Genomic DNA, 26,992 nt, shown 5'->3' with positions numbered 1-26,992 from the left:
CCTATGGTGAGGGAGCCCCTAAGGCCAGAGGGCACAGCCTCAGGATTGAGGAACATCCATTTAGAATAGAGATGAGGAGGAAGTTCTTTAGCCAGAGAGTGGTGAGTCTGTGACTGCAGAGGCCACATTATTGGGTATATTTAAGGCAGAAGATGATAGATTCTTGATTAGTCAGGGCATGAAGGGTTACGGGGAGAAGGCAGGAGACTGGGGCTGAGAGGGACATGGATCAGCCATGATGAAATGGCAGAGCAGACTCAATGGGCCAAATGGCCTAATTCTGCTCCTGTATCTTGTGGTCTTATGGGCAAAGCGGTAGACTTATTGTTGAAGGGAACGGTCACTTGTGTACTCTGCACTGAATGCCCATTAGTTTTCCCTCTCCTGACAATCATCCAGGTACCTGCCTCCTGCAACTTAGGCGTGACTACCTCCCAGTAGCTCCTATTTTTCACCACAGTTTTCCTTATGAGCTGAAGGTCATCAATCTATAGCTCCAGTTCCTTAACATGTTCTTTGCAGCTCGGTGCAGCATGAACTGTGCACTAACAGACAAAGAATGAAGTAGAAACTTACTTTGCCCAAGCCTGTTCAGCCAAAGCCTCCCCACTCTAAAACTGGTCACTCCAGCAATGACTGCTTCACTTGTCCCTATCTTATTTTTATTTGCCTTTGCTAATGAATTGTGATACGATTGAGCCGCCAGAAAAGAAGTTTCTTTCTTGAAGTTTTAAGAGATGTGGCACATCAGTGAACCCGCTAACAAATGTTACAAGCGTACAGTGGAAAGCATCCTGATTGGTTGCGTCATGGCCTGGTGTGGAAACTCCAACACACAGGAGTATAAAAGGCTACAGAAAGTACTGGACTCAGCCAATTTCATCATGGGTACAGCTCTCCTCATCGTCTAGGACACATACAAAATTCTCAGGAAGGTGACAGCCATCATCAGGCCAACACCCCCGCCCCCCAACATCTATGCTATGCCTTCTTCTCCATGTTGCCATCAGGCAGGAAGTAGAGGAGCCTGAAGACCCACAGCTCAAGGTTCAATGACAACATCTTCCCCATTGCCAACAGGTTCTGGAACCAACTTGAAAAACCCTAACATTACCTCAGACTATATATCCCACAAATTGCACTCGTGTTGTTGTGCTTATTTTGTTCATTTTGTCGTGTAAGTTATGTATTGTTGTTCCTCTCCGCACCTTGTGGAACATCAGGCAGCAACCCTGCTGTTCCTGTAGCATTTATCTGTTTTCTGACAAGGCTCAGTTGCCAGCTCAGTGCTCAACCCAGCATGAATGGAAAGTGTGCAAGGAGCCACCTGGATTCGAACCCAGCACCACTGTCTGGTGCAGGTGCCACGACACCACCAGCTGGCATATATTATTATAATTTATGTTAATTTATTTCATTACATATTTCATGTTTGTTTTTGTTCTCTGCTGCTGCTGCAAAAAGCAAAATTTCCTGGTATTTATTATCCTAAGTAAGTATGCCTATCACAACTTGAAATTGAATGGACCTAATGTGGGCAAATGGGATTAATGTAGATAGGCAAAAAGGTTAGCATAGATACGATGGGATGAAAGGCCTGTTTCTGAGTCGTACAACTCTTTGACCAAGTGGGATAAATAATAAATCTATTTCTGAAATTGAGATGCTGAACTTCAAACTAGATGAATGGGTTGGGTGTGGAAAAGATTATGAACTATTTCAATACTCTATTCAAAAGCAGAAAGGCACTGGCATTAAAGATCAGCAGTTGCTGCAGTAACAGGCCCAGAACTTTGATTGAACAGCCATTTATTTTTCTTTTGTGCAGCAAGAAATGGCACATCCACACACTTGCTGATAATACCTCTTCCCAGATCAACACTCTGAATCAGAATCAGATTCAGATTTATTATACTGCATATGAACATGAAATTTGTGGCAGCAGTAGAGTCCAAGGTCATAAAGTTACTATAAATTACAAAAATAAATAAATAGTGCAGAAAAAAGGAATAACAAAGTCCTGTTCATGGAATGTTCAGAAATCTGATGGTGGAGGGAAGGGTCTTTCCTGAATCATTGAGTATCGGTTATGTCCTCAGTAATGGTAGTAATGATAAAAGGGTATGCCCCAGATGGTGAGGATCCTTAATGAAGGATGCCACCTTCTTGAGGCACTGACTTGTGAAGATATTCTCAATGGTGGTGGATGGGGGAGGGGTTCTGCCCGCGATGGAACTTCTTTTCGGAATGGAGATGAGGAGGAATTTCTTTAGCCAGAGAGTGCTGAATCTGTGGAATTCTTTGCCACGGACAGCTGTGGAGGCCAAGTCTTTATGTATGTTTAAGGCAGAAGCTGATACATTCTTGATTGGTCAGGGCATAAAGGATACAGGGAGACAAAGGAAATTGGGGCCGAGAAGAAAAATGGATCACCCATGATGAAATAGCAGAGCAGACTCAATGTGCCAAAACAACCTAATTCTACTCCTATATCTTATGGCCTTTATGGCCAATTGGGCACTGCCCTGTGTAAGCTATATTTGCACATTACATGAGTTTTAAGCGTCAGCATTCCTGTATTGTATTGCTCTGTTTACTGGGAAATTAGAGCTTCTTATTCAAAGTTCAAAGTAAATTTATCAAAGTACATATATATCATCATATACTACCCTGAGATTCATTTCTTGCAGGCATTCACAATAGAACAAAGAAATACAACAGAATAAATGAAAAACTAAACACAAACACTGACACTCAGAAGAAGACAAACTCTGAAAATATAAAAATATCAATAATAATAAATAAATTCTGAGAGCACAAGTTGCAGAGTCCTTGAAAGTGAGTCCACAGGTTGTGGAATTAGTTTGGTGTTGAACTGAGTGAGGTCACCTATGCACCAAGGATCTTCCACTGGTGGCCACTATCATTCGATGGTGCAATTCTTGACTGGAATCCCACTCTTTGGGAAGATTCCACATACACACTGACAAGGGGCTGGTGACATACTTCCAATACGCTGTGCATCTTGGAAGGGTAATTTGCAGATGCTGGTGCTCCCACTCTCATATGCCTGCTGCCCCCTTGGTGGGAGAGACTGCAGGTCTGGGAGGTGCTGTCAAGGAGACTGCTGCACATTTAATAATTGGTTCATGTTGTGTGAGAGTGTTGGAAGGAGTGAATGTGTAGGGAGGGCAATGGGGTGCGACTTTATCATGAAATCATAGAGTCATCCAGCTCAGAAACAGGCCCTTTGTCTCAAATAGTCCATTCCAACCAAAATTCCAATCTAACATAGTCCCATTTGCATGCATTTGGCCCATATCACTGTAAACCTTTCCTGTCCATTTAATTGCTCAAATACCTTTTAGGGCAGCATGTTGGCATAATACTTCCTTGTGCCAGTGATTGGAAGATGGGGGTTCAATTCCTGGTACTGTCTGCAAGGAACTTGTACAGTATGCTCTCCCTGCGACCGTGTCCGTGAGGAGCTTGTACAGTACGCTCTCCCCATGACCATGTCCGTGAGGAGTTTGTACAGTACGCTCTCCCCGCGACCGTGTCCGTGAGGAGCTTGTACAGTACGCTCTCCCCATGACCGTGTCCGTGAGGAGTTTGTACAGTACGCTCTCCCCGTGACCCTGTCTGCAAGGAGCTTGTACAGTACGCTCTCCCCATGACCGTGTCCGTGAGGAGTTTGTACAGTACGCTCTCCCCGCGACCGTGTCCGTGAGGAGCTTGTACAGTACGCTCTCCCCGCGACCGTGTCCGTGAGGAGCTTGTACAGTACGCTCTCCCCGCGACCGTGTCCATGAGGAGCTTGTACAGTACGCTCTCCCCGCGACCGTGTCCATGAGGAGCTTGTACAGTACACTCTCCCTGTGACCCTGTCTGCAAGGAGCTTGTACAGTACGCTCTCCCCATGACCGTGTCCGTGAGGAGCTTGTACAGTACGCTCTCCCCGCGACCGTGTCCATGAGGAGCTTGTACAGTATGCTCTCCCCATGACTGTGTCTGTACGGAGCTTGTACAGTATGCTCTCCCCGTGACTGTGTCTGTATGGAGCTTGTACAGTACACTCTCCCTGTGACCCCGTCTGTAAGGAGCTTATACAGTGCACTCTCCCCGTGACCCTGTCTGCAAGGAGCTTGTACAGTACGCTCTTCCCGTGACCGTGTGGGTTTCCTCCCACATGCCAAAGATATACAAGTTAGGATTAGTAAGTTGTGGGCATGCAGTGTTGCATCAGACACACAGCGACACTTACGGACTCTGTTGGTCATTGATGCAAAACAACAGATTTCACTGTGTATTGGTGTTTTAAAGTACATGTGACAAATAAAGCTGATTTTTAAAATAATCTCTAATCTTTAAATCCAATTCATGGGTGGTGTTGAGATTCTCAAGGACTGTTGGAGCTGTCCTCATCCAGGCAACTAGAGAGTGTTCCACCACACTTCTGACTTGTTTTTTTACAGATGGTAGAAAGTCTCTGGGGAACGAGGTGGTGAGCCATTATCCACAGGATTCTCAGCACCTGGCCTTCTCTTCTAGCCAGGATATTTGTGTGTGTGGTCTGGTACAGATTCTGGTCCAGACTGTGGATGGCACCATGACAGCAATGCAATTGAGTGTCTTGCTATAAATCATCACTGTCACCATCTTCCTTAATGCCACTATCACTTATCAATCACTGGTTATATATTAGTTCCAAAAGTAATGAACATTAGAAATAGTTTTTGATGTTCTGCGTGAGCACTGGATAATGAAGAATGAACAGAGGATTAAAGGGTAAAAAGGAGGACTTACCTTTGTCCTGGATTTATCAGAGCTCCGACACTGACTGGTCACTCCAAAGCAGAAGCAACTTGTGCAGCCTTTCGGATTGGCTGGGTCCAGGTGAAATGAACCAGGTCGACAGGTATCACACCGGGCGCCCACTACGTTCTCCTGAGGTAGTCAAATGCAATGGGTGAGGTTGGTCACCAGTTCACTTTCATGCTGTGCTGCGGCTGAGGGAACTATTGGCTGCAAATTGCAATCAGTGGCAAAGAAATTGCACCCAGCATTGACCAGCTTGGAACCTGCTGAATAAGCCCTCAGGTCACTATGAACTGTCCATTCAGTGGGATACCTGTCATTCATAACATCACCATCCTGGCTACGCAAACAATCACAGAGAAGAACCCTTCTGTCAGGAGGGCTGAAGGTGAAATATCAACAGCTCATCTCCCTCCATACATGCTGCCTGACCTGGGAACTCTAACTGATTTTAATTCGTGAGGGTATGGAAATTACTGATCGGGTGGTGGAGACAGGGTCCCTTCCATGTTTAAAATGTACCTAGGCGAACACCAGCGGTGTGTGAGAGTTTGAGCCAAGGGATGGGAAGTGGGAAAACTTGTTCAGAACAGAAAAACTGGTGCTGAACTCCACACTATCACTGACAATACTTGCTTTCTTACTCACCATCAGGACTGTCTCTGAGATTTTGAAACTGAAATGTTAACTCTGCTTCTCTCTCCATGGTTGCTGCCTGGCCTGTTTTGCAAGGATCAGGAGCGAGAGTAGGTCGCAATTCCTCAAGCCTATTTCTCTGCTATATTCCCCCATGGCTCTGCCATTTCTGGTCCAATCCTAGACTTCACTCCAGTTTGATGTCTGCTCCCTTTAACCCTGAACTTGACCACTATCCACAACTCTACCTATCTCAGCCTTGAATCTAATCAAGTGCCAGTCTATATTGGTGGGTTGGTCGTGGACAGTATCAGTACCATTAACTTCCTGGGCATTAACATATAGGATGACTTGTCATCATAACCTACCAACATGACCCATATTGAATAATTGATCCAGGGCTCAGTACATGGGTACAACCACAAGGAAAGCCAGCTCTTTACGTTCGGAGGAAGTCCAGGAGGTCAGGCTCGTCAGTGAACACTCGAATAAACTTCAACAGATGACCTGTTGAGAGTGCCCTGACTGGTTGCATTTCGGTCTGATACAACAATTCAAGTGCAAAGGAATGTAAGAAGCTGCAGAGAGCAGTTGATTCTGCCCAAAACCTCACTGGCCCATCCCTCTCCATCAACGTTAGCTAGCGTTGCTTCAAAAAGGCAATATCCATCAAAGATCCTCACCATCAGGACTGTGCCATCTTCTCACATCTATGTAAGCCTAAAGTCTCACTCCGCCAGGTTTGAGAACAGGTACTTCCCTTTAACCGCTCAGTTCTAAAATTAACCCACAGAACACAAATCAGTATCCCAATATAGCAACACTATGGTCCCTTTGGTACTAAAATGGTCTTTGTTTTCCACTGTTCTAATTGTATCTATCTTGTAACAATTGTGCATAATTTATGAATAACTTATGTTTTTCATGTGAATGCTGTATATGAAATGGTATGTGTGTGCAATGCTACTACAGGTTACGTTTGATAATGCACCTGTACTTTGTATATGACAACCAACTCCACTTTGACCACTAGGACTCTGTCCTCACAGCTCGCTGAGGGAAAAGAGTTCTGAAGATTGATCAACTCTGAAGGAAGAAATTCTTCATGCTTTCCATTTTAAGTGACAGTGCCCTTGTGTTTCTGCCCGCCCCCCCATTCCAGATTCCCCTGCACAGGGAAATACTCTTTGGAATCTCCCTTGTAAGAATCCTTTCATTCAATGTGTATGGCCCTGACCTTTCCAAGCTCTCTGCACAAGACCAACCCTTGTATCCGATGAATCAACCTGGTGAGTGGTCTCTGATCACTGAACTGACTGCAGTGAAGAATAAAAATAGTTCAGTGCTCCAGGCATGACCTCGCTATCAGTATGTTCAGATATAGTGAGATTTCCCAGCTCTTATACCCAATCCCATTTCCTTTCATAATTTCTAACTTTGTGTTCTATGATCACTCTGTCCTACAGCATTCTGTAATCCTCAACTGTAAATAACACTCTGATTTTCTATACTTCCCTACATTTTACTCCATTTTCCAACCTGCCCAACCACTCTTTATCCTTCTGTCAACCCGATACCACTTCCTCAGTGGCTGCGGATACAAGACCACAATATACCTGGGGTGTTCTTCTAAGACAATAAAGTTGAATTTCAATAGTTGAAGCCCTAGCACTGATCCCTATGACACACCAGTTGTACAGATTCATGAGCTAAATCTTTAATCATATATTATCTCCAATTCCATAGTTAACATCATATCAAATGTTAATCCAAGTACAATACAACCTGCTGGAGGAACCCAGAGGGTTGAGCAGCATCTATGCCAAGAGGGGCAAAGGAATTGTCAATTTCTGGGCTGAAATCCTGCATCAGGATTGAGAGTGGAGAGGGGAGGCGGATAGCATATGAAGGAAAGGGGGTGGGGCGACACAGAGGCCAGAGGAGACTGGTGGACTGAGGAAAGGTGAAGAATGCTCTCAGGTAGAGGAATGGAGGGTGGAGCTGGGGCACAGAGGCAGAGGGATGGTAGGTGAGCAGATTTTAAAAAAAGGCAGTTTGAGTGAGATGGGAGAGGGGAGGGTGAAGACAGAGAGAGCTGCTGGAGGAAGATCAGCAGGAATGCAAAGGGTTGTCTGCGCTGGACACTGGTAATGAGAACCATTAGGGGAAAGATGAATGACAGATGGAACTGGAACCAGTGGTGAAAGAGGAGAGCTGGTGGAGGAAATGAGTGAATAGTAGGTGGATGGAACTGAGAGGGTTAGAGGGATGAAACTGGGTGGGGGGGTGAGGGGGTGATGAAGAGGGAGGGAAGTTTATACCAGAGGGTTATAGAGCCAAGCAGAAGATCCAGCACTTGTAGTACCTTGCATCTCCAAATGTACTACCTCTACTGGTTCTCCCCATTGATTCACTTGTAACACAAAGAATTCTAATCAATTTATCAAGCATATTTCCCCCAAGTATATAACTATGCTGATTATATAACATATAACTATATAACAATTACAGTACAGAAACAGGCCATCTCGGCCCTTCTAGTCCGTGCCAAACTCACCTAGTCCCACCGACCTGCACTCAGCCCATAACCCTCCATTCCTTTCCTGTCCATAAAGCTATCTAATTTAACCTTAAATGACAACATTGAACCTGCCTCAACGACTTCTGCTGGAAGCTCGTTCCACACAGCTACCACTCTCTGAGTAAAGAATTTCCCCCTCATGTTACCCCTAAACTTTTGCCCTTTAACTCTCAACTCATGTTCTCTTGTTTGAATTTCCCCCACTCTCAATGGAAAAAGCCTATCCACGTCAACTCTATCTATCCCCCTCATAATTTTAAATACCTCTATCAAGTTCCCCCTCAACCTTCTACGCTCCAAAGAATAAAGACCCAACTTGTTCGACCTCTCTCTGTAACTTAGGAGATGAAACTCAGGCAACATTCTAGTAAATCTCCTCTGTACTCTCTCAATTTTGTTGACATCTTTCTTAAAATTCGGTGACCAGAAATGTGCACAATACTTCAAATTTGGCCTTACCAATGCCTTGTACAATTTCAACATTACATCCCAACTCCTATTCTCAATTATATTTTGTTTTTTTGAATGAATAACTACTAATGAGAGATGCTAAGAAAATGTAAGGAGTTTAAACAGGTGAAGAAACGTTAAAAGTTGGGTGAAGTCCTCTTATGTCAGGGGAGATTAGTAGGAGGCTTAACAAAAGTATTAAAAGTCAGGACAGCATGGGTCCAAAGGGTTTTTAATAACTTCCCTTCTCCATTCAACACGACACCACCTGTTCTACCAACCGGTTAAAGACCCAAAGACTGACCTTGCAAAGACAGCGTCCAGTTACAGGGTCACACACACTGGGCTGCGTTGCTTCATGGTTACAGTCACATGGAATGCACTCTGGGAAGCGGGAGAAGCCCACCGAGCATCTGTCACATTGTCGGCCCGTTACTTGTGGCTTGCACCTAAATGGAAATATTCATAAAATGTGGTAACAGTCACAGGACCATTGTGGCCTGGGAGGAGGCTGTTTGTCCCATCAAGTCTGTGCTTGGATACAACATAGCAGATGCTGGGAACCAAAATGTGCTGGCCATTCTCTGATGGTCAAGTACAATATGGCCTGAAGCAAAGAACATAGAACAGTGCAGGCCCTTTGGCTTACAATGTTGTGCTGATATTTCAACCTTCCCTCCAGCATAGCCCTCCATCTTTCCTTCATCCATGTGTCTATCTAAGAATCTCTTAGATGTCCCCAATATCCCCTAGCTAGGGTTAAGTCAGGGGTTGCTGTATTGTAAATACAATAGAGGAATTATGGAGGCTCTTAGATAGACACATGAATGTGCAGAGAATGAAGGGATATTCTTTGTATCATTAGCTTAACTTATGAAGAGCCTGTTCCTGCGCTCTACTGTTCTATGTTCACAACATTTTAAAGACATTTGGACAGGTACATGGATTGGAAAACTTGAAGGATAGAGGTCAAGTGGAACTAGCTGAGATGGGCATGCGAGGCAGCATGGACAAGATGGGCCGATGGGCCTGTGCAGCATTGCTCTATGATTCTATGAGTGTAAGGTGTGTAAGTATTCATAAGTTAGAGGTTGATTGGTTCTGGATGAGGAAGGTGATGAAAGACTACTGGGAGTAGATGGAATGTGGAGTCTGAGTCTGATCAGCTGTGAATGCTACCAGAGTGTGGAGCAGGCAGAGTCAAGTGTCCGTCACTGGCCCTGAACACTCACCGACATTGCCCTGTCCCGGGGTGGCAGCTGGGGTTGGCAGGCTTGATGATGCCCTCTCGCAGGCAGTTGCACTTCTCACAGCCGGCCAAGGGGTGGTAGCTGAAGGTCCGCCTCTCACAAGTCTCGCACTCCGGTTTGACCGTCTGGGGCGGGCAGATGCATTGTCCGGTCAGCTCGTCACACAGGCGCTGGCCACAACTGCAGGCTAAATGCAAGAGAAAATGGAAGCTGCTTGACTCTTCGTTCCCCCAAAATTAAGATCATAAGGCACAAGAGCAGAATTGGGCCATTCAGCCCATCGAGACAGCTCCACTAATCATGGCAGATTTATTTTCTCTCTCAATCCTTCTTCCTGTCTTCTCTTCGCAACCTCTGACACTCTAACTAATCAAAACCCTGTCAACCTCTGCTTTAGACATAGCCATTGACTTGGCCTCCAATCGTTATATTTGTCTGCCTGACAGCAAGCAGACAGAGGGGGCAGAACAGGTTAGGGAAGGCGGTGATTGAGGTAAGGGGTGGAATCAGGGTGCAATATAGAATGTAGAATGGTGATAGTGAGGTGAAGCAGGTAGTGCTGCTGACTCCAGCTCCAGTTCCAGGTTAATCTTGACCTTCGGAGTTTGCACACTCTCCCTGTGAACGTGAGGATTACTTTCAGGTGATTCACTGACTTACACAACGTGGAAATAGGATCTTAGAGACATAGAAAACCTACAGCACAGTACAGGCCCTTCAGCCCACAAAACTGTGCTGAACATGTCCCTACCTTAGAACTACCTAGGCTTTACCCATAGCCCTCTATTTTTCTAAGCTCCATGTACCTATCCAGGAGTCTCTTAAAAGACCCTATTGTTTCCGCCTCCACCACCTCCGCTGGCAGCCCATTCCACGCACTCACCACTTTCTGCGTAAAAAACTTACCTGACATCTCCTCTGTACCTACTTTCAAGAACCTTAAAACTGTACCCTCTCGTGCTAGCCATTTCAGCCCTGGGGAAAAGCCTCTGACTATCCACACGATCAATGCCTCTCATCATCTTGTACACTTTTATCAGGTCACCTCTCATCCTCTGTCGCTCCAAGGAGAAAAGGCCCAGTTCACTCAACCTTTTCTCATAAGGCATGCTCCTCAATCCAGGCAACATCCCTGTAAATCTCCTCTGCACGCTTTCTATGGTTTCCACATCCTTCCTATAGTGAGGTGACCAGAATTGAGCACAGTACTCCTAGTGGGGTCGGACCAGGGTCCTTTATAGCTGCAACATTACCTCACGGCTCTTAAACTCAATCCTATGATTGATGAAGGCCAATGTACCGTATGCCTTCTTAACCACAGAGTCAACCTGCGTAGCAGTTTTGAGTGTCCTATGGACTCGGACCCCAAGATCCCTCTGATCCTCCACACTGCCAAGAGTCTTACCATTGATGCTTTGGCTTATATCTCGGCCAGACCGATCAAGGTGCATACCTGTGCTCATCCCATTTACCCACCGTTGGCCCATATCCTTCTAAATCCTTTTGCCCTAATGTACCCCCCTACCAGTTTCTCTGGCAGCTCATTCCATATACCCACCACCCTCTGCATGAAAAACTTAACCCTCAGATCCTCAGCAAATCTCTCCCCCTCACCTAAATCTGTGCTCTCCAGCTTTGGACTGCCTTACCCTGAGGAAACATCTGTGACCATCCACCTTATCTATAAGGTTACCCCTCAGCCTTCTTCACCCCAGGCAAAACAGTCTCATTATAACTCAAGGCCCCCATTCCAGGTAACATCTTTGTGAATCTTTTTGCACTCTTTCCAACTTAATCACGTTGCTTTCCTCCCACATCCTAAAGATGAGTGGGTTGCTGGGTTAATTGGCTGCTCCAGGTGAGGGGTAGAATATGGCATTACAGAAAATGGATAGTTAATGGTCAGCATGGACAAGGTGGGCCGAAAGGCCTGCTTTTTGCACTGGTTGAATGACTCCGTGACAATCCAGAGTGCTGAGTTGAAATCTAACCATGTCAGCTGTGGAACTTAACTTCAGCTGATAATTTAAAAAAAAAAACAAAACCCAGTCATTCAAAATCATGACCCCCACAACCACTGGATTATGAAAGGGAATTCATTGATTCAGGATTCAGGAGAGAGAATTGGGTGGTTAATCTGTTATGTGACTCCAGACTCTTACATCTCCTCCGACACAGTCTAACCAGCAACACAGCTCCAATCAGCTGGAGGTGGGCAATGGAGCACTGGCCCAACACTGGTCCCCACATCCGGAAAGATGGATCAATTAAAAATGTTCTATGGAAGTGCAAATGGGATAAATATTTGAAAAGTGGATTTTTTTTTTTTAGGATTATGGTGAAAGGACACTGGAATGAATCATTGGATAATTATTTTTTAAAAAACTGACATTAGTCTTCTCCACTATTCTGTGATCTGATAAGGAGAGAAGGGAAGATTTGAAGAGGACCCCTGAGAGACAACTCTTTCACACAGAGGATGGTGAGTATACGGAAAGAGCTGCCAGAGGACGTGTTTGAGGCAGGTACAACGCCATAATTTAAGCAGCACTTGGAAAGGTACATGGACATGATAGGTTTTGAGGGATACGGGCCAACTACGGGAGAATGGGACTTGCTCTAAGTAGACAACTTGGTTATCATGGATGAGTCGGGCTGAAGGGTCTTCCTACCCACATAACCCTCCATTTTCCTTTCATCCATATGCCCAAGAGTCTCTTAAATGTCAGTAAACACCATCACTGGCAGTGTTCCATGCAGCGACCACTCTGTAAATAAAAACTACCTCTAACATTTCCCCACACAAACACGAGGAATTCTGCAGATGCTGGAAATTCAAGCAACACACAAAGTTGCTGGTGAACGCAGCAGGCCAGGCAGCATCTCTAGGAAGAGGTAGTCGATGTTTCAGTCCTGACGAAGGGTCTCAGCCTGAAACGTCGACTGTACCTCTTCCTAGAGATGCTGCCTGGCCTGCTGTGTTCACCAGCAACTTTGATGTGTGTTGCTCTAACATTTCCCCTGTACTTTCTTCAAATCTCCTTAGAGTTATACTCTCTTGTATTAGCCATTTCTGCGCTGGGAAAACATCTCCGGCTGTCCATTCTTTCAATGCCTCTTATCCTCTTGTACACCTCTATCAAATCACCTATCATCTCTTTTGCTCGAAAGGGAAAAGGCCTAGCTTGCTTAACCTATCCTCAGACATGCTCTGTTTAACCAGGCTGCATTCTGGTAAATCTCCTCTGCACCCTCTGTAAAGCTTTCACATCCTTCCTATAATGAGGCGATCAGAACTGAACACAATACGCCTAAATGCAGTCCATCCAGAGCTTTATGGAGCTGCAGCTGTTGAACTCAATCCCCTGACTAATAAAGGCCAACACGCTATTCACTTTCTTAAACACTATCAGCTTGCATGCCAATGATTTTTATTCAGAACGTGATGAGCCACATTATGCTCACACCTCCTCCAGCAGACGAGTGAAAACTTACGCCGACAGACGGGAAACATGTAGTGGCCGGTGGCACATCTGTCACACTGACGCCCAATAACGTTGGGTCGGCAAGAACACTGCCCTCCAAACGGTCTACACTCAGGGCTGGTCGCACCTTCTCTGTTACACTGACAAGGCAGAGCACCATTGTTGTAGAAAGCCACCAGTGACTTCGCTGAGTCCAGACAGAAGTTGGATGATGTCTCTGGACTAAAGAAGTGGAAAGTCAAAGAATTAGCTGTATTGAATCAGTTATTTAACCCTTCTGCTCCTGACCCATCAACTTCCATCCACACACCACCACTCTTTTCACCACATCCCTCACTCCCTCCTGTTTTAGCTGGCTTTCCCTCAAACCCTTCTATGGTGTTGAACTCAATTCCTTCCTGTGGGAGTGAGCTCCACATTCCCACCTCTCCCCGTGGGACCGAGCTGAACATTCCCACCTCTCCCCGTGGGAGTGAGCCCCACGTTCCAACCTCTCCCCGTGGGAGTGAGCTCCACATTCCCACCTCTCCCTGTGGGGGTGAGCTCCACATTCCCACCTCTCCCTGGGGGGGAAGGGTGAGCCCCACATTCCAACCTCTCCCTGTGGGAGTGAGCCCCACATTCTGACCTCTCCCCATGGGAGTGAGCTCCATGAAGGACAACATTCCCACCTCCATGGTCCACATTCCCTCCATGGTCCACATTCCCACCTCTCCCCGTGGGAGTGAGCTCCACATCCCCACCTCTCCCCGTGGGAGTGAGCTCCACATTCCCACCTCTCCCCGTGGGAGTGAGCTCCACATTCCGACCTCTCCTCGTGGGAGTGAGCTCCACATTCCGACCTCTCCCTGTGGGACTGAGCTCCACATTCCCACCTCTCCCCGTGGGAGTGAGCTCCACATTCCGACCTCTCCCTGTGGGAGTGAGCTCCATGTTCCCAACAAGATTAATGTTGTGCAATCTCTTTCTTTCTTTTTAAATCTTTTTATTGAATAAGTATACAAAGGGTAAACCATAAAGGCACTAATACACTGTTAGAAATTACAGGAGATATTAATACAGAAGAAAAAATGATACAAACAGTGCAATTTAAACATAAAATAATATGGTAAAATAGTAGTATACTGATTTTTATATATATATATATATATATATATATATATATATATATATCAATAGAGAAAAGGAAAAAAAAGAACCCAAAAAAAGACCCCAAACAAAAACCCACCGTGCAACTAAACTAAAAGCAAAGCAAAGCAATGGGCTAACTTGGAAACAGGTAGAGTTAAAGAATTTAAAATCACGTCCTCAAACCCGACCTCCATTAAAAACAGTTAAAAAAAAAAGGCAAGAAGGGAATATAAATATGGAACAAAAGAGAAAAAAAATTACATTAAATGAAAATATTGAATAAAAGATCTCCAGGTCTGTTCAAATTTAAGTGAGGAATCGTAAAGATTACTTCTAATTTTCTCCAAATTTAAGCATAATATCGTCTGGGAAAACCAAAAAATAGTAGTCGAAGCATTAGGCTCTTTCCAATGTTGTAAGATACATCTTTTGCCATTAAAGTAAGAAATGCAATCATTCTACGGGCTGAAGGGGAAAGATTACTGGAAATTTTAGGTAATCCAAAGATAGCAGTAATAGGATGAGGAGAAATATCTATATTTAATACCTCTGAGATAATATTAAAAATGTCTCTCCAAAAAGTTTCCAGAGTAGGACAAGACCAAAACATATGAGTTAAAGAGGCTATCTGCCCCGGACATCTATCACAAAAAGGATTAATATGAGAATAAAAGTGAGCTAATTTATCTTTGGACATATGTGCTCTATGAACAACTTTAAATTGAATTAGGGAATGTTTAGCACAGATAGAGGAAGTATTGACTAATTGTAAAATCTGCCCCCAATGTTGTGCAATCTCAAAGACAATTTATACTAAACGTCCTCCTCCTGTGCATCATCCACATCCCCCATTCCCTTCATATCTTTGCGCCTGTTAAGCCTCTCAAACTCAACAAAATTACCTGCTTGCTTCCACTACCACCCTGATAACCTAATCGGGCACCTACCACTCTCTTCGTTAAAAAAAAAACACCCCTGATGTCCCCTTTAAACAATTCCCCCTCTAACTTAAATGTATGCCCTCTGGTATTTGACATTCCTGCCCTGATGTCCCCTGACTGACTGTCCATATTTATGCCTATCATAAAATTTTTAAAAAATGATCATATATCCCCTTAGCCTCTGGTGCTCTGGGGAAAACAACACAAGTTTGCCCAACCTCTCCTATCAGCTCATACCCACTAATCCAGGCAGTATACAGATAAACACTTTCCGCACCCTCACCACAATCTCCACTTCCTCCTGTAGTGGGGCAACCAGAAATGCACATAATACTCCAAATGTGATCTGGCCAAAGTTTTATATAGCAGTAACATGTCCTCTTTACTCTTAAATTCAACACTCCCACCAATAGATAGGTAATAGTTAAATTAAATTAGAGCAAAAGTAGAAATAATAAAAGTAATGAGGTAGTGTCCATGGGTTCAATGTCCACTCAGAAGTCAGACGGCAGAGGTGAAGAAGCTGTTCCTGAATCATTGAGTGTGTGCCTTCAGGCTCCTGTACCTCCTTCCTGATGGTAGCAATGAGAAGGAGGCATGACCTGGGTGATGGGGGTCCTCAGTGGTGGACTCTGCCTTTTTGAGGCATCATTCCTTGAAGATGTCTTGGATACTACGGAGGCTAGTGTCCATGATGGAGTTGAGTAAGTTTACAATTCTCTGCAGCTTACTTTGATCCTGTAGAGTATCCGCCTCCCCTCACCCCCATGCCAGACGGTGATGCAGCCAGTCAGAATGCTCTCCACTGGTACATCTGTAGAAACTTGCGAGTGTTTTTGATGACATACCAAACCTCCTCAAGCTCCTAATGAAGTATAGCTGCCGTCATGCCTTCTTTGTAGCTGTATTAATATGTTGGGTCCAGGTTAGATCCTCGAGATATTGACACCCAGGAATTTGAAATTGCTCACTCTTTCCACTTCTGCTCCTTCTATGAGGACTGGTGTGTGTTCCCTCATCTTACCTTTACTGAAGTCCACAATCAGTTCTTTGGTCTTACTGGCATTGAGTGCCAGGTTGTTGCTGCAACTCCACTCAACTAACTGATATATCTCGCTGCTGTATGCTCTCTCATCACCATCTGAGATTCTGCCAACAATGGCTGTATCGTCATCAGATTTATGGATGGCATTTAAGTTGTGCCCAGCCACACAGTCACAGGTATAGAGAGAGTAGAGCAGTGGGCTAAGCATTCCTGAGGTGCATCAGAGTTGATTGCCAGCAAAGTGGAGATGTTATTTCTGATTTGCACAGATTGTGGTCTTCCAGTTAGGAAGTCAGGGATCCAGATGCAGAAGGAGGTACAGAGGCCCAGGTTCAGGAGCCTTTCAATCAGAATTGTAGGAATGATGCTGTTGAAAGCTGAGCTGTAGTCAATAAACAGCATTCTGACATACAGTAGGTATTTATATTGTCCAGGTGATCCAAAGCCGTGTGAAGAGCCAATGAGATCACATCTGCTGTAGATCTATTGTTGTGATAGGCGAGCTGCAGTGGGTCCAGGTCTTTGCTGAGACACGAGTTAATTCAAGCCATAACCAACCTCGCCGAGCACTTCATTACTGTACAGTAGATATGAGAGCTAATGGATGATAGTTGTTGAGGCAGCTCACCCTGCTGTTCTTGGGCACTGGTATAATTGTTGCCCTTTTGAGGCAGCTGGGAACTTCCGACTGTAGCAATGAGAGATTGAAAGTATCTTTGAACACCCTGCCAATTGGTTGATACAGGTTTTCAGAGCCCTACCAGGACTCCTTCAGGGCCTGTCAACTATCAAAGATTCACCCTCTTGAAAGATGACCTGCCGTCGGCCTCTGAGACAGAGATCACAGGGTCACCAGGTGCTGTCGGGATCTTCATAGCTGTAGTTTTACTCTCCCTTCCAAAGCATGTATAAAAGGCTTTGAATTCATCTGGGAGTGAAGCATTGCTGCCGTTCATGATGTTAGGTTTTGCTTTGTAGGCAGTAATGGACTGCAAACCCTGCCAGAACTGACGTGCATCCAATTTCGCCTCCAACCTCGTTTGGAATTGTTCCTTAGCTCTTGAAATAGCCCTCTGCAAGTCACACCTGGTTTTCTTGTACCAGACTTGAATGCCACAGATTTAGCCCTCAGAAGACTACGACCTCCCAGTTCACTTATGGCTTTTGATTTGGGCATTTACAGCAAGTTCTCATAGGCACACATTCATCCACACAGGTTTTAATGAAGTCAGCCACAGACTCAAAAATGAATCCCTGAATACAGACCAGTCCACCAATTTAAAGCAGTCTTGTAAATGCACCTGCAGCTCCCTTGTCCATACCTTCTTGGTCCTTACTACTGGTGCTGCAGTCTTCAATCACTGCCTGTACTCTGAGAGTAGAAGTACAGCCAGGTCATCAGACTTTCCAAAGTGTGGGCATAGGATAGCACAGTAAGCACTCTTGATAGTTGTGTAACAGTGGTCCAGTGTGTTGGTTTCTCTGGTACTACAAGTGATTTTTTTTGATAATAATTATTTAGAGACTTTTTCAAGCTGGCCTGGTCGAACCGACCTGATTTGGGTTACGCTGAATGTTAATACTTTCCTGAAGTCCAACTAACCCAAATTATTCTGAAGAATTAACTGCGTGTTTTTGTTCTTCGCTACACAGCTGTTGCATGATTTGTGGAGTGTTTCTGGCATTTTCTGTTTTATTTCAGATTTTGAGAATCTGCAGTTTTTGTTTCGTCTTTCTATCAAAATACTTCTTCATGTTAAAGACACCCCCCCACTAGATCACACCAACGTGCCTGACACTTTGCAGAGAAATTTTAATTCCTTATGAATATTTGAATTGGCAGTATGAAAACATCTGGCTGTGACCACATCTGGACATTCCTGGTTGCCTCTAGTAACCTTTCATCCCTTGTTTAATCAAAGGTCTCAGAACCAAAATGCTGAATGTTTCTCCTGCCAGTTTTTCCGCCCTTTTCTGTTTTTATTTTAGATGTTCAGCATTTGTGGTTTATTTGATTTTCAAGAATCAGTTCACTTCAAAACATTTCATACTCCGATTTCACCACCCTTTGAGAAAGAGAATTCCAGGGACTACTCCCTGAGAGACTAATAATCACCTCATCTTAAGCATTGACCCGCTGACTGTAGTTCTAATTCATTTCAACATACATACATTGCTGTGGAAGGAGTCTCTTAAGAACAATTAGAGGACTTCAAACACCCCAAGCAATTCTTCCCTCCTAGGGACAGCAGCCAGTTTCACTACCACATCCCTCGGAACTTTAACCTCTCCAAGGACCTTGCTCTCCCATTCTCTCCCCAGAACATTCCAAAGTTCACATTGACCCACCAAAATCAGGCTGAATGGAAGTTCCACCCCAACTCTGATTGACCAGCGGTGCATTAGGTGAGAATTGCTTGCAACTTGAAGTCAGGTGAAAGGTCAGACACGCGAGAGTTAGTTATACTCACTCAATGTGAAAGCTGTTCCCACCACAGGCAGTAATGAAGTCATATGACTTATCCAGAGGCTTCTCATTTTGTAAGTCAGGGCTGTAACTGTCCGAAGGAATGATTAAGATGTACTCCTATAAAAATAAAGTATTTTGAATCAATTATTACTTTGTACGTAAAGGAAGCAGGAGTAGGACATTCGGCCTCTCAAACCTGCTCTGCCTTTCAGTAACAAGCTGGCTGATGTGAGAATTAGCATCAGGTCAGTTACCAACACCTTCAGTCACCCTGTGGTTCAAAGATCCAACTTCAACTTGAAGATACACAGTCTCTGCATCTTACTGAATTAATGCTGTTGAGAATTACATTAATGATTCGAACTTTAGAATTAAGAGAACATCTTCTAAATTTGTGCACAGGTCTATTTTGAGGAGACAGACAATACTGGGGAGTGTTTCAACACATTATACAAAGGCATTAATGAAGTGACAGTATCTGAAAATGATCGGCAAATGAAGATCATGGAGTTGGTCAGTACAGCTCCATGTGGCCCTTTGGCCCATTGTGTCAGGAAATGTAGAGGAAGCTTGATCCAGAAGCAGAGCAACAGAGATGATTTAGCAGTCAACAATATTTTACTAATTGTCCATATCTCTCCATTCTCTGCCTACTTATGTGCGTAACTGCCTCCTAAATGTTGCTGTTGTATTCACCTACACCACAATCCCTGGCGGCACAGTGCAGGCACCCACCACTCTCTGTGTAAAGGATTTACCCTGCACATCTTTAAACTTTCCCTCACGCCTTAAAGCTATACCCTCTAGTATTTGACATTTCTACCTTGGAAAAAAGATTCTGACCATCGACTCCATCTATGGCCCTCATAATTTTATATACCTCTATCGGTTTTCCGCTACTCTAGAGAAAATAACCTAAGTTAGTCCAACCTGTCTCTATAGCTAATGCGACATTCTAATGAACCTCCTCTGCACCCTCTCCAAAGCCTCTACATCCTGCCTATAGTAAGAACCTTCTTTATAAGTAAGGGAGCTACCCGGGTTATGGCTGACTTGACATGGAAATCTGACTTTGCACAAATTCTCCCAAATATTTTTAAAGCATTTTTCAAGTAAGTGTTTCATAGAGTTCATGAATAACTGGATACAATATGCATTCCATAAATTTCATTTTGGTTGGTGTTAGGGTGATTATTCAATGAAGTTAAAGAATTATACCAAGTGCACGTACAGAAAGTTAATGTTTCTGACTTAGGGAATAATCGGTTTAGAGACAGATATTTCTCAGTAACAGAACCCTTATCTAATCCAGGGACTGTCTGTACTAGCATTTATTTCCAGATGGGACAGAATTGAAAAGTCGGGAAGACGGAGCTCAGATAGACTAGAGTTAGTTCAAAGTTAATTTATTATCAAAGTACATATGTTAGCATATACCACATTGAGATTCATTTTCTTGCAAGCATTTTCAGGGATCAATTAATATAATAGAATTTTTTCAAAAGAGACTATACGTGGAGAGACCTACATACATAGAGAGGGATCTGAGATGATACAGGAAATAAGGCAAGGAAGTGTCTGGCTACTGAGTCCTGTGTGATCTCCTGATAACTGGCTTTCAGTCTCAAATATATCAACCATTACCATCTGTCTGGCTCACTGCACTTCCTCTGTAACTGTAACACTATTCTGTTCTCCTTTTACTACCACCATGTACTTATATAGGGAATGATCTGTTTGGAAGGAACACAAAAACTTTTCTCTGTACCTCAGTACAGGTAACAATAATAACCCAATACCAACAGAACCATTAACCTTTGGTCCTCTCACACAGATACTTTTAGATCCATTTTGTGAGTCTTCCTTGGTCCTGTGAGTTTAAATTTCTGCAACCAGCCTATCATGTGAAATCTCTCATATATTTTCATTGACACCTGTTTCAAAATTCAACTCTTGACAAATCTATTCCCTGAGTAACGAGTGCTTTTCTAAATGGAGATTTATACCTGTCCTTCAAATGGATTTCAATCATCTGCCCCGTACTCAGGTTGAACTAATGGCCACTAATTACTTGGTTTATTGCTTCCTCCCTTTTTAAACAACAGTCTCATCTTAGCATGCATCCCACCCTCAGGCAACGATCAGAAATTTTTGCTCAACGCTTCCGCAACTTCCTCCCTTGCTTCTGTGTTACCATTGTGGCAGGGGCTCAAAAACACCAGACCGATGCAGGTTTAAAGGCGAAACTTGCAGAAAGTGCAACAACGACACATACAAAAAACATGTCGGGCAGACAAAAACAAATGGGCTGCACAGGGAGAGAAAAAGGTAAAATGTCAAGTTGCAGTTTCAAAAAGGGCACTAATCTCCATGCTACTGATGAAAGATCCAGACTGATCATCCTGTACACAAGTACATCAAGTTAGTAAAAGGAAAACAGAATGCAGAATATAGTGTTACAGTTACAGAGATAGTTATGGTTGATATATTTTTGACCTGTCCCGCCCTTTGTGAGAACATAGTTATCATTAAATCTCACGATACCTCCATCATTAAGGATCCTCACCATCTAGGACATGTCTGCTTCTCATTACTATCAATCAGGGGGAGGTACAGGAGCCTGAAGACACTCAACAGTTTAGGAACATTGTCTTCTCCTCCACCATCATACTTTCATCCATTTTTGTGCTAGAAAGCAGTGAGTCTGTGTGCAGCTCTGAAGGGAATCATCAAGTATTCCCATTTAGGACCACTACAGCTGAAATCCAGTCACAGCCATGGGTACTTTGGTAAGTAGCAATATTTTAAGACGTTTAAGAAAAATCCACTGTTCCTCAATTCAATTCAATACTATGATAAGGTGCTTTGAAAGGTTGGTCATGGCTAGAATTAACTCCTATCTGTGTTAGGACCTGGACTGGCTGCAGTTCGTTTATCGCTACAATAGCCTACAGCGGATACAGTCTCACTGGCTGTCCACTTGGCCTTGGATCACCTGGACAATAGTAACACCCAAACCAGGCTGCTATTTACTGATTACTGTTCAGCAGTCAACACAACCATACCCTCAGTTCTAATCACCAAGCACCAAAACCTGGGCCTCTGTACCTCCCTCTGCAACTGGATCCTTGCCCTCCTCATCAGGAGAACACAGTTAGTGCTGATCAAAAATAACATGTCTTCACTGACAACCAACAGCGATGCACCTCAAGGATGTGTATGAGCCCAATGCTGTACTCTCTGTACACTCATGACTGTATGGCCAAGCACATTTCAAACACCATCTACAAATTTGGTGATAACACAACTATTGTTGACAGAATCTCAGACGGTGATGAGGTGGTATACAGGAGTGAGATAGATCAGCTGGTTGAGTGATGTTCAACAAAAAAACCCTACACTCAACGTCAGTAAGACCAAGGAATTGATTGTGGACTTCAGGAAGGAAAAGTTGAGAGAACATGCACCAGTTCTCATCAAGGGATCAGCTGTAGAACAAGTGAGCAGTTACAAGTTCCTGGGTGTCAATATCTCTGAAGATCTATCCTGGTCCCACATATTGATGCACTTACAAAGAAGGGACATCAGTGGCTATATTTCAGTATGAGCTTGAGGAGATTTTGTATGCCACAAAAGGTAAGAGCAAATTTCTACAGATGTACCATTGAGATGACAGATGTATAGATGTCCTACTGGTTTCATCACCATCTGGTATGGAGGGGCCACTGCACAGGATCAGAAAACGCTGCAGAAGGTTGCAAACTCAGTTAGCTCCATCAGGGACATAAGCCTCCCAGTATCATGGACACCTTCAAAAGTCGATGCCTCAAAAAAGTGGCATCTATCACTAAGGAGCCCCATCACTCAGGACATGCCCTCGTCTCATTGGTACCATTGAGGAGGAGGTACAGGAGCATGAAGACACAACTCAGCATTTCAGAAGCAGTGTCTTGCCCTCAGCCATCAGATTTCTGAATGGAAAACGAGACCATGAACACTACCTCAAAACTTATTGTCTCTCCTTTTGCACTACTTATTTAATTTATATTTTATATATATCTTATTGTAATTTATAGTTTTTTTTCTAATGCATTGTACTGCTACCATAAAACAACATAATTCATGACATATGCCAGTGATATTAAACCTGATTCTGATTCCTCATCTCCCATTGCAGACCCCGATTCACTGTGCAGTATTTGTTCCCAGGATATTTTTCGATTTGCTGTTGAAACTCAGTCACTATTGTAATACAGGTATTGCAGCTTAAAAGCATCATTGGTGTCAGCCCAGAACTTACCACCCAAAGTGCCTTGTCCTTGGGAACAGTGAGGGTCAAGAACACCTCTTGATTCCTTAAATGAAACTCTATTCTCTTTGCTGATATGACCTGGGTGCGACACCCAAAAGCATGTGGGCAGAAGAAAGCACTGAAGGATCCTAGAAAGGAAATAAACACATGGTTTTTAAGGAATTTTCTGGCAACCAAAAGTAAATCCAGACTTGTTCCATTATTCTGCATCATAATTCCATTCCCCTGCCTTCATTCCATCCCCTCCTAAAGTCTACATCTAATAAAATTCAGCAATGCAATTTCTCATATTTTTAATTAAACCCTCAGATCCATATTCCCACTGCCATATGTATGATGGGAGGACTTTTCCATGTCAGCATGTCCCCATTGACCCTCATCAATTTTTATCGATGCACCATAGAAAGCATTTTATCCTGATTGGTATGGCAACAGCTCTGCCCAGGACTACAAGAAACTGCAGAGAGCTATGGACACAGAACAGCACATCGTGGAAACCACCCTCTCCTCTATGGACTCATAAACACAACAGATTCTTCAGATGCTGGAAATCCAGAGCAATACACACAAAATGAGAAACTAGTAATTCCCTCTATGTACTCTGTCTACACCTCTCACTGACTCAGTGGAAAAGCCAACACAATCAAAGACCCCACCTACCCGGACATTCTCTCTTCTTCTCCTCACACCCCTTTCCCCTTATTGGGAGGAAGATGCAAAAGCACACCACCAGGTTCAACAAAAGCTTCTATCCCACTATTAAAAGAATATTGAATAGTCCCCTAATATGATAAAATGGACTCTTGGCCTCACAATCTAGCTAGTTGCACCTTATTATCTGCCTGCACTGCACTTTCTCTGTCACAGTAATACTTGATTCTGCATTCAGTTATTGTTTTCCATTGATGTATGGTATTATGAAATGGCCTTTGTGGATGACATGTAAAGCAAAGTTTCTCCTGTAAGATGACAATAATAAACCAATTCAATTCCAGTTGTTTGGCTCTCCTGTCTCTCTACCTCAACTAGAAAAACCTGCTTCTCTCTATCTATCCTGCTGAATTTTTTCATCACCTTGAACACCTCCATCAGATCTCCCCTTACCTTTCACACACAGACACAACAAGACCACCATGCTCATAATTGACCAGTCAATCCCTCCTTTCTATCCTGCACGCATTGGCTGATCTTTCCTTCCTGAGGTATGCACTTTAGAACAGATTGTACAACAGCACGGTCTGCTCATGTCTAACTCACCACTGTAGGGGCCAGTTCCATCCACCGTCACCTTCACTGGGAATGTTGCATACAAAGGCTGATAAAAATGTACAAGAACCACATATTTGCCTGCATTTGGCACTCTGGTGTTAAAGGTGATCTGATTCTGTGGAATGAAGAAAAACATTTTATATAAAAACATCTTGTGCTTCAGTTCCTGAAATGCCATAAAGTGCTCTTTCTCTTTCATTGTCTTGTGTTAATGCTTCCCTGTTTGGGCTTTGGTAGATTAGTTGGATTAGCCTGATCCACAGCTCAAGAGACGGAAGTTCAATCCCACCTTCACCTCTTGGGTTATAAAACTGGTCCATTAAATAAATATGGAACAGACAGCTAGTCTATAAAGTGAAGGGTCATGCCAAAGCAGAGTGAGAGATCAAGAGTTCATCTTTATCATACAAGAGATCGTTTCAAGGTTGTATACCAGCAGGACAAAAGTTGTCCTTGAACAGAGTGGCAGGTGTTTTCAAACATTTGTATCTTTTGCCTAATGGGAGGCACTGTGCATAGCAGTTGGGAAGTTATATGACATTATATAAGACGTTAATGAGACTGCATTTGGAGTATTGTGTATAGTTTTGGTCACCCTGCTATAGTGTTGGTGCGTGGCCAAGTGGTTAAGGCGTTTGTCTAGTTCGGTAGGAAATATTGTCACATGGTGTGAGCAGAATTATCTGCAGCTTAATGTGAAAAATACTAAGGAGCTGGTGGTAGACCTGAGGCGAGCTAAGGTACCGGTGACCCCTGTCTCCATCTAGGGGGTCAGTGTGGACATGGTGGAGGATTACAAATACCTGGGGATACGAATTGACAATAAACTGAACTGGTCAAAGAACACTGAGGCTGTCTACAAGAAGGGTCAGAGCTGTCTCTATTTCTTGAGGAGATTGAGGTCCTTTAACATCCGCCGGACGATGCTGAGGATGTTCTACGAGTCTGTGGTGGCCAGTGCTATCATGTTTGCTGTTGTGTGCTGGGGCAGCAGGCTGAGGGTAGCAGACACCAACAGAATCAACAAACTCATTCGTAAGGCCAGTGATGTTGTAGGGATGGAACTGGACTCTCTCACGGTGGTGTCTGAAAAGAGGATGCTGTCTAAGTTGCATGCCATCTTGGTCAATGTCTCCCATCCACTACATAATGTACTGGGTGGGCACAGGAGTACATTCAGCCAGAGACTCATTCCACCGAGATGCAGCACAGAGCGTCATAGGAAGTCATTCCTGCCTGTGGCCATCAAACTTTACAACTCCTCCCTTGGAGGGTCAGACACCCTGAGCTGATAGGCTGGTCCTGGACTTATTTCATAATTTACTGGCATAATTTACATATTCCTATTTAACTATTTATGGTTCTATTACTATTTATTATTTATGGTGCAACTGTAACGAAAACCAATTTCCCCCGGGATCAATAAAGTATGACTATGACTATTTGAAGGTTGCTAGTTCAAGCCTTGGCTGGGGCAGTGTGTGTGTCCTTGAGCAAGGCACTTAACCACACATTCCTCTGCGACGACACCGGTGCCAAGCTGTATGGGTCCTAATGCCCTTCCCTTGGACAACATCGGTGACGTGGAGAGGGGAGGCTTGCAGCATGGGCAACTGCTAGTCTTCCATACAACCTTGCCCAGGCCTGTGCCCTGGAAACATTCCAAGGCGCAAATCCATGGTCTCATGAGACTAACAGACGCCTATGTGAGAAAAACGTTAAGCTAGAAAGAGAGCCCAAAAGGTTTACAGATTGTTGTCTGGACTTGGGAACCTGAGTTACAAGGACAGGTTGCACAGAGTAGAACTTTATTTCCTGGATTGAGGGGTGATCTGATAGAGGCATATAAGGTCATGAGGGGCATAGATAAGGTTGAAGCACATAGATTTTAGGTTAAAGCACACAGACAAGGTTAAAGCACATAGATAAAAACAAGAGGGCATAGGTTTAAGATCAGACATGGAAGATTTATAAGGAACATTGGGCAGCTTCTTCACACAAAGGGTGGCACATATTTGGAATGAGCTGCTAGAAATAGTGGTTGAGATGGGCACATGAGCAATATTTGGAAGAAATCGAGTTACGCTCATGATCTGGAGAGGCTAAGAATGCTGTAGACCAAACGCCTACGGATGAGACTAGCATACAGGGCAATACTGTCAGCATGGAACACTACGGTGGAGGGGTCTCCATGAATCCACAACTGGAATGCATTCACAATCTTTGGCAATTTCTTGCAGCCTTGAGCAGAGCATTTGCCATGTCCGGATAGGAATCTTTCTACGATGCGTCTCTAATCATTGGTGAGTCCTGGTCACACCAGTGTTGGGATGGAAGTCAATTAGTAAGCACTTCAGGTGAACACAAAACTAAGGACAATATCAAAACTGTTGATTACCTCGGGTGATTTCAGCAAAATAATGTCTCCGGGTTCCACCATGGTAGGAGGATGCTGGGACAGGATCTGTGGATCATTGGAAGAGTGGGGTTGGAAATGATCGCTGGCTATTGAAAGTTCCCCTTCCCCTACTCTCACAGCGGACACTGGAGTTTCATACTTGGATGCAACACATGAGCTGTTGAGAATTGAAACATAAAGATGTT

At 43.9% G+C, this 26,992-nt stretch overlaps 1 protein-coding gene across 2 annotated transcripts in view; it reads right to left on the bottom strand.

The window, feature by feature from the left end:
- LOC140197350 (laminin subunit alpha-3-like) overlaps positions 1 to 26,992 on the bottom strand; it is a 320,231-nt gene that overhangs the window by 105,280 nt on the left and 187,959 nt on the right. For both annotated transcript variants that reach the window (XM_072257303.1, XM_072257312.1), the window contains 8 exons: positions 26,787 to 26,964; positions 24,377 to 24,503; positions 23,108 to 23,247; positions 18,809 to 18,924; positions 13,231 to 13,442; positions 9,718 to 9,922; positions 8,790 to 8,934; positions 4,807 to 4,947 (listed from right to left, as the gene is read on the bottom strand). In XM_072257303.1, coding sequence (XP_072113404.1) covers positions 4,807 to 4,947; positions 8,790 to 8,934; positions 9,718 to 9,922; positions 13,231 to 13,442; positions 18,809 to 18,924; positions 23,108 to 23,247; positions 24,377 to 24,503; positions 26,787 to 26,964 — 1,264 coding nt within the window. The remainder of the gene's footprint in view (positions 1 to 4,806; positions 4,948 to 8,789; positions 8,935 to 9,717; positions 9,923 to 13,230; positions 13,443 to 18,808; positions 18,925 to 23,107; positions 23,248 to 24,376; positions 24,504 to 26,786; positions 26,965 to 26,992) is intronic.

This window comes from Mobula birostris, chromosome 1 (genome assembly GCF_030028105.1).
Source record: "Mobula birostris isolate sMobBir1 chromosome 1, sMobBir1.hap1, whole genome shotgun sequence".
Lineage (NCBI taxonomy): Eukaryota > Metazoa > Chordata > Chondrichthyes > Myliobatiformes > Myliobatidae > Mobula > Mobula birostris.
The sequence above is the reverse complement of the archived record's forward strand: the minus strand, read 5'-3'. Positions and strand labels throughout refer to the sequence as shown.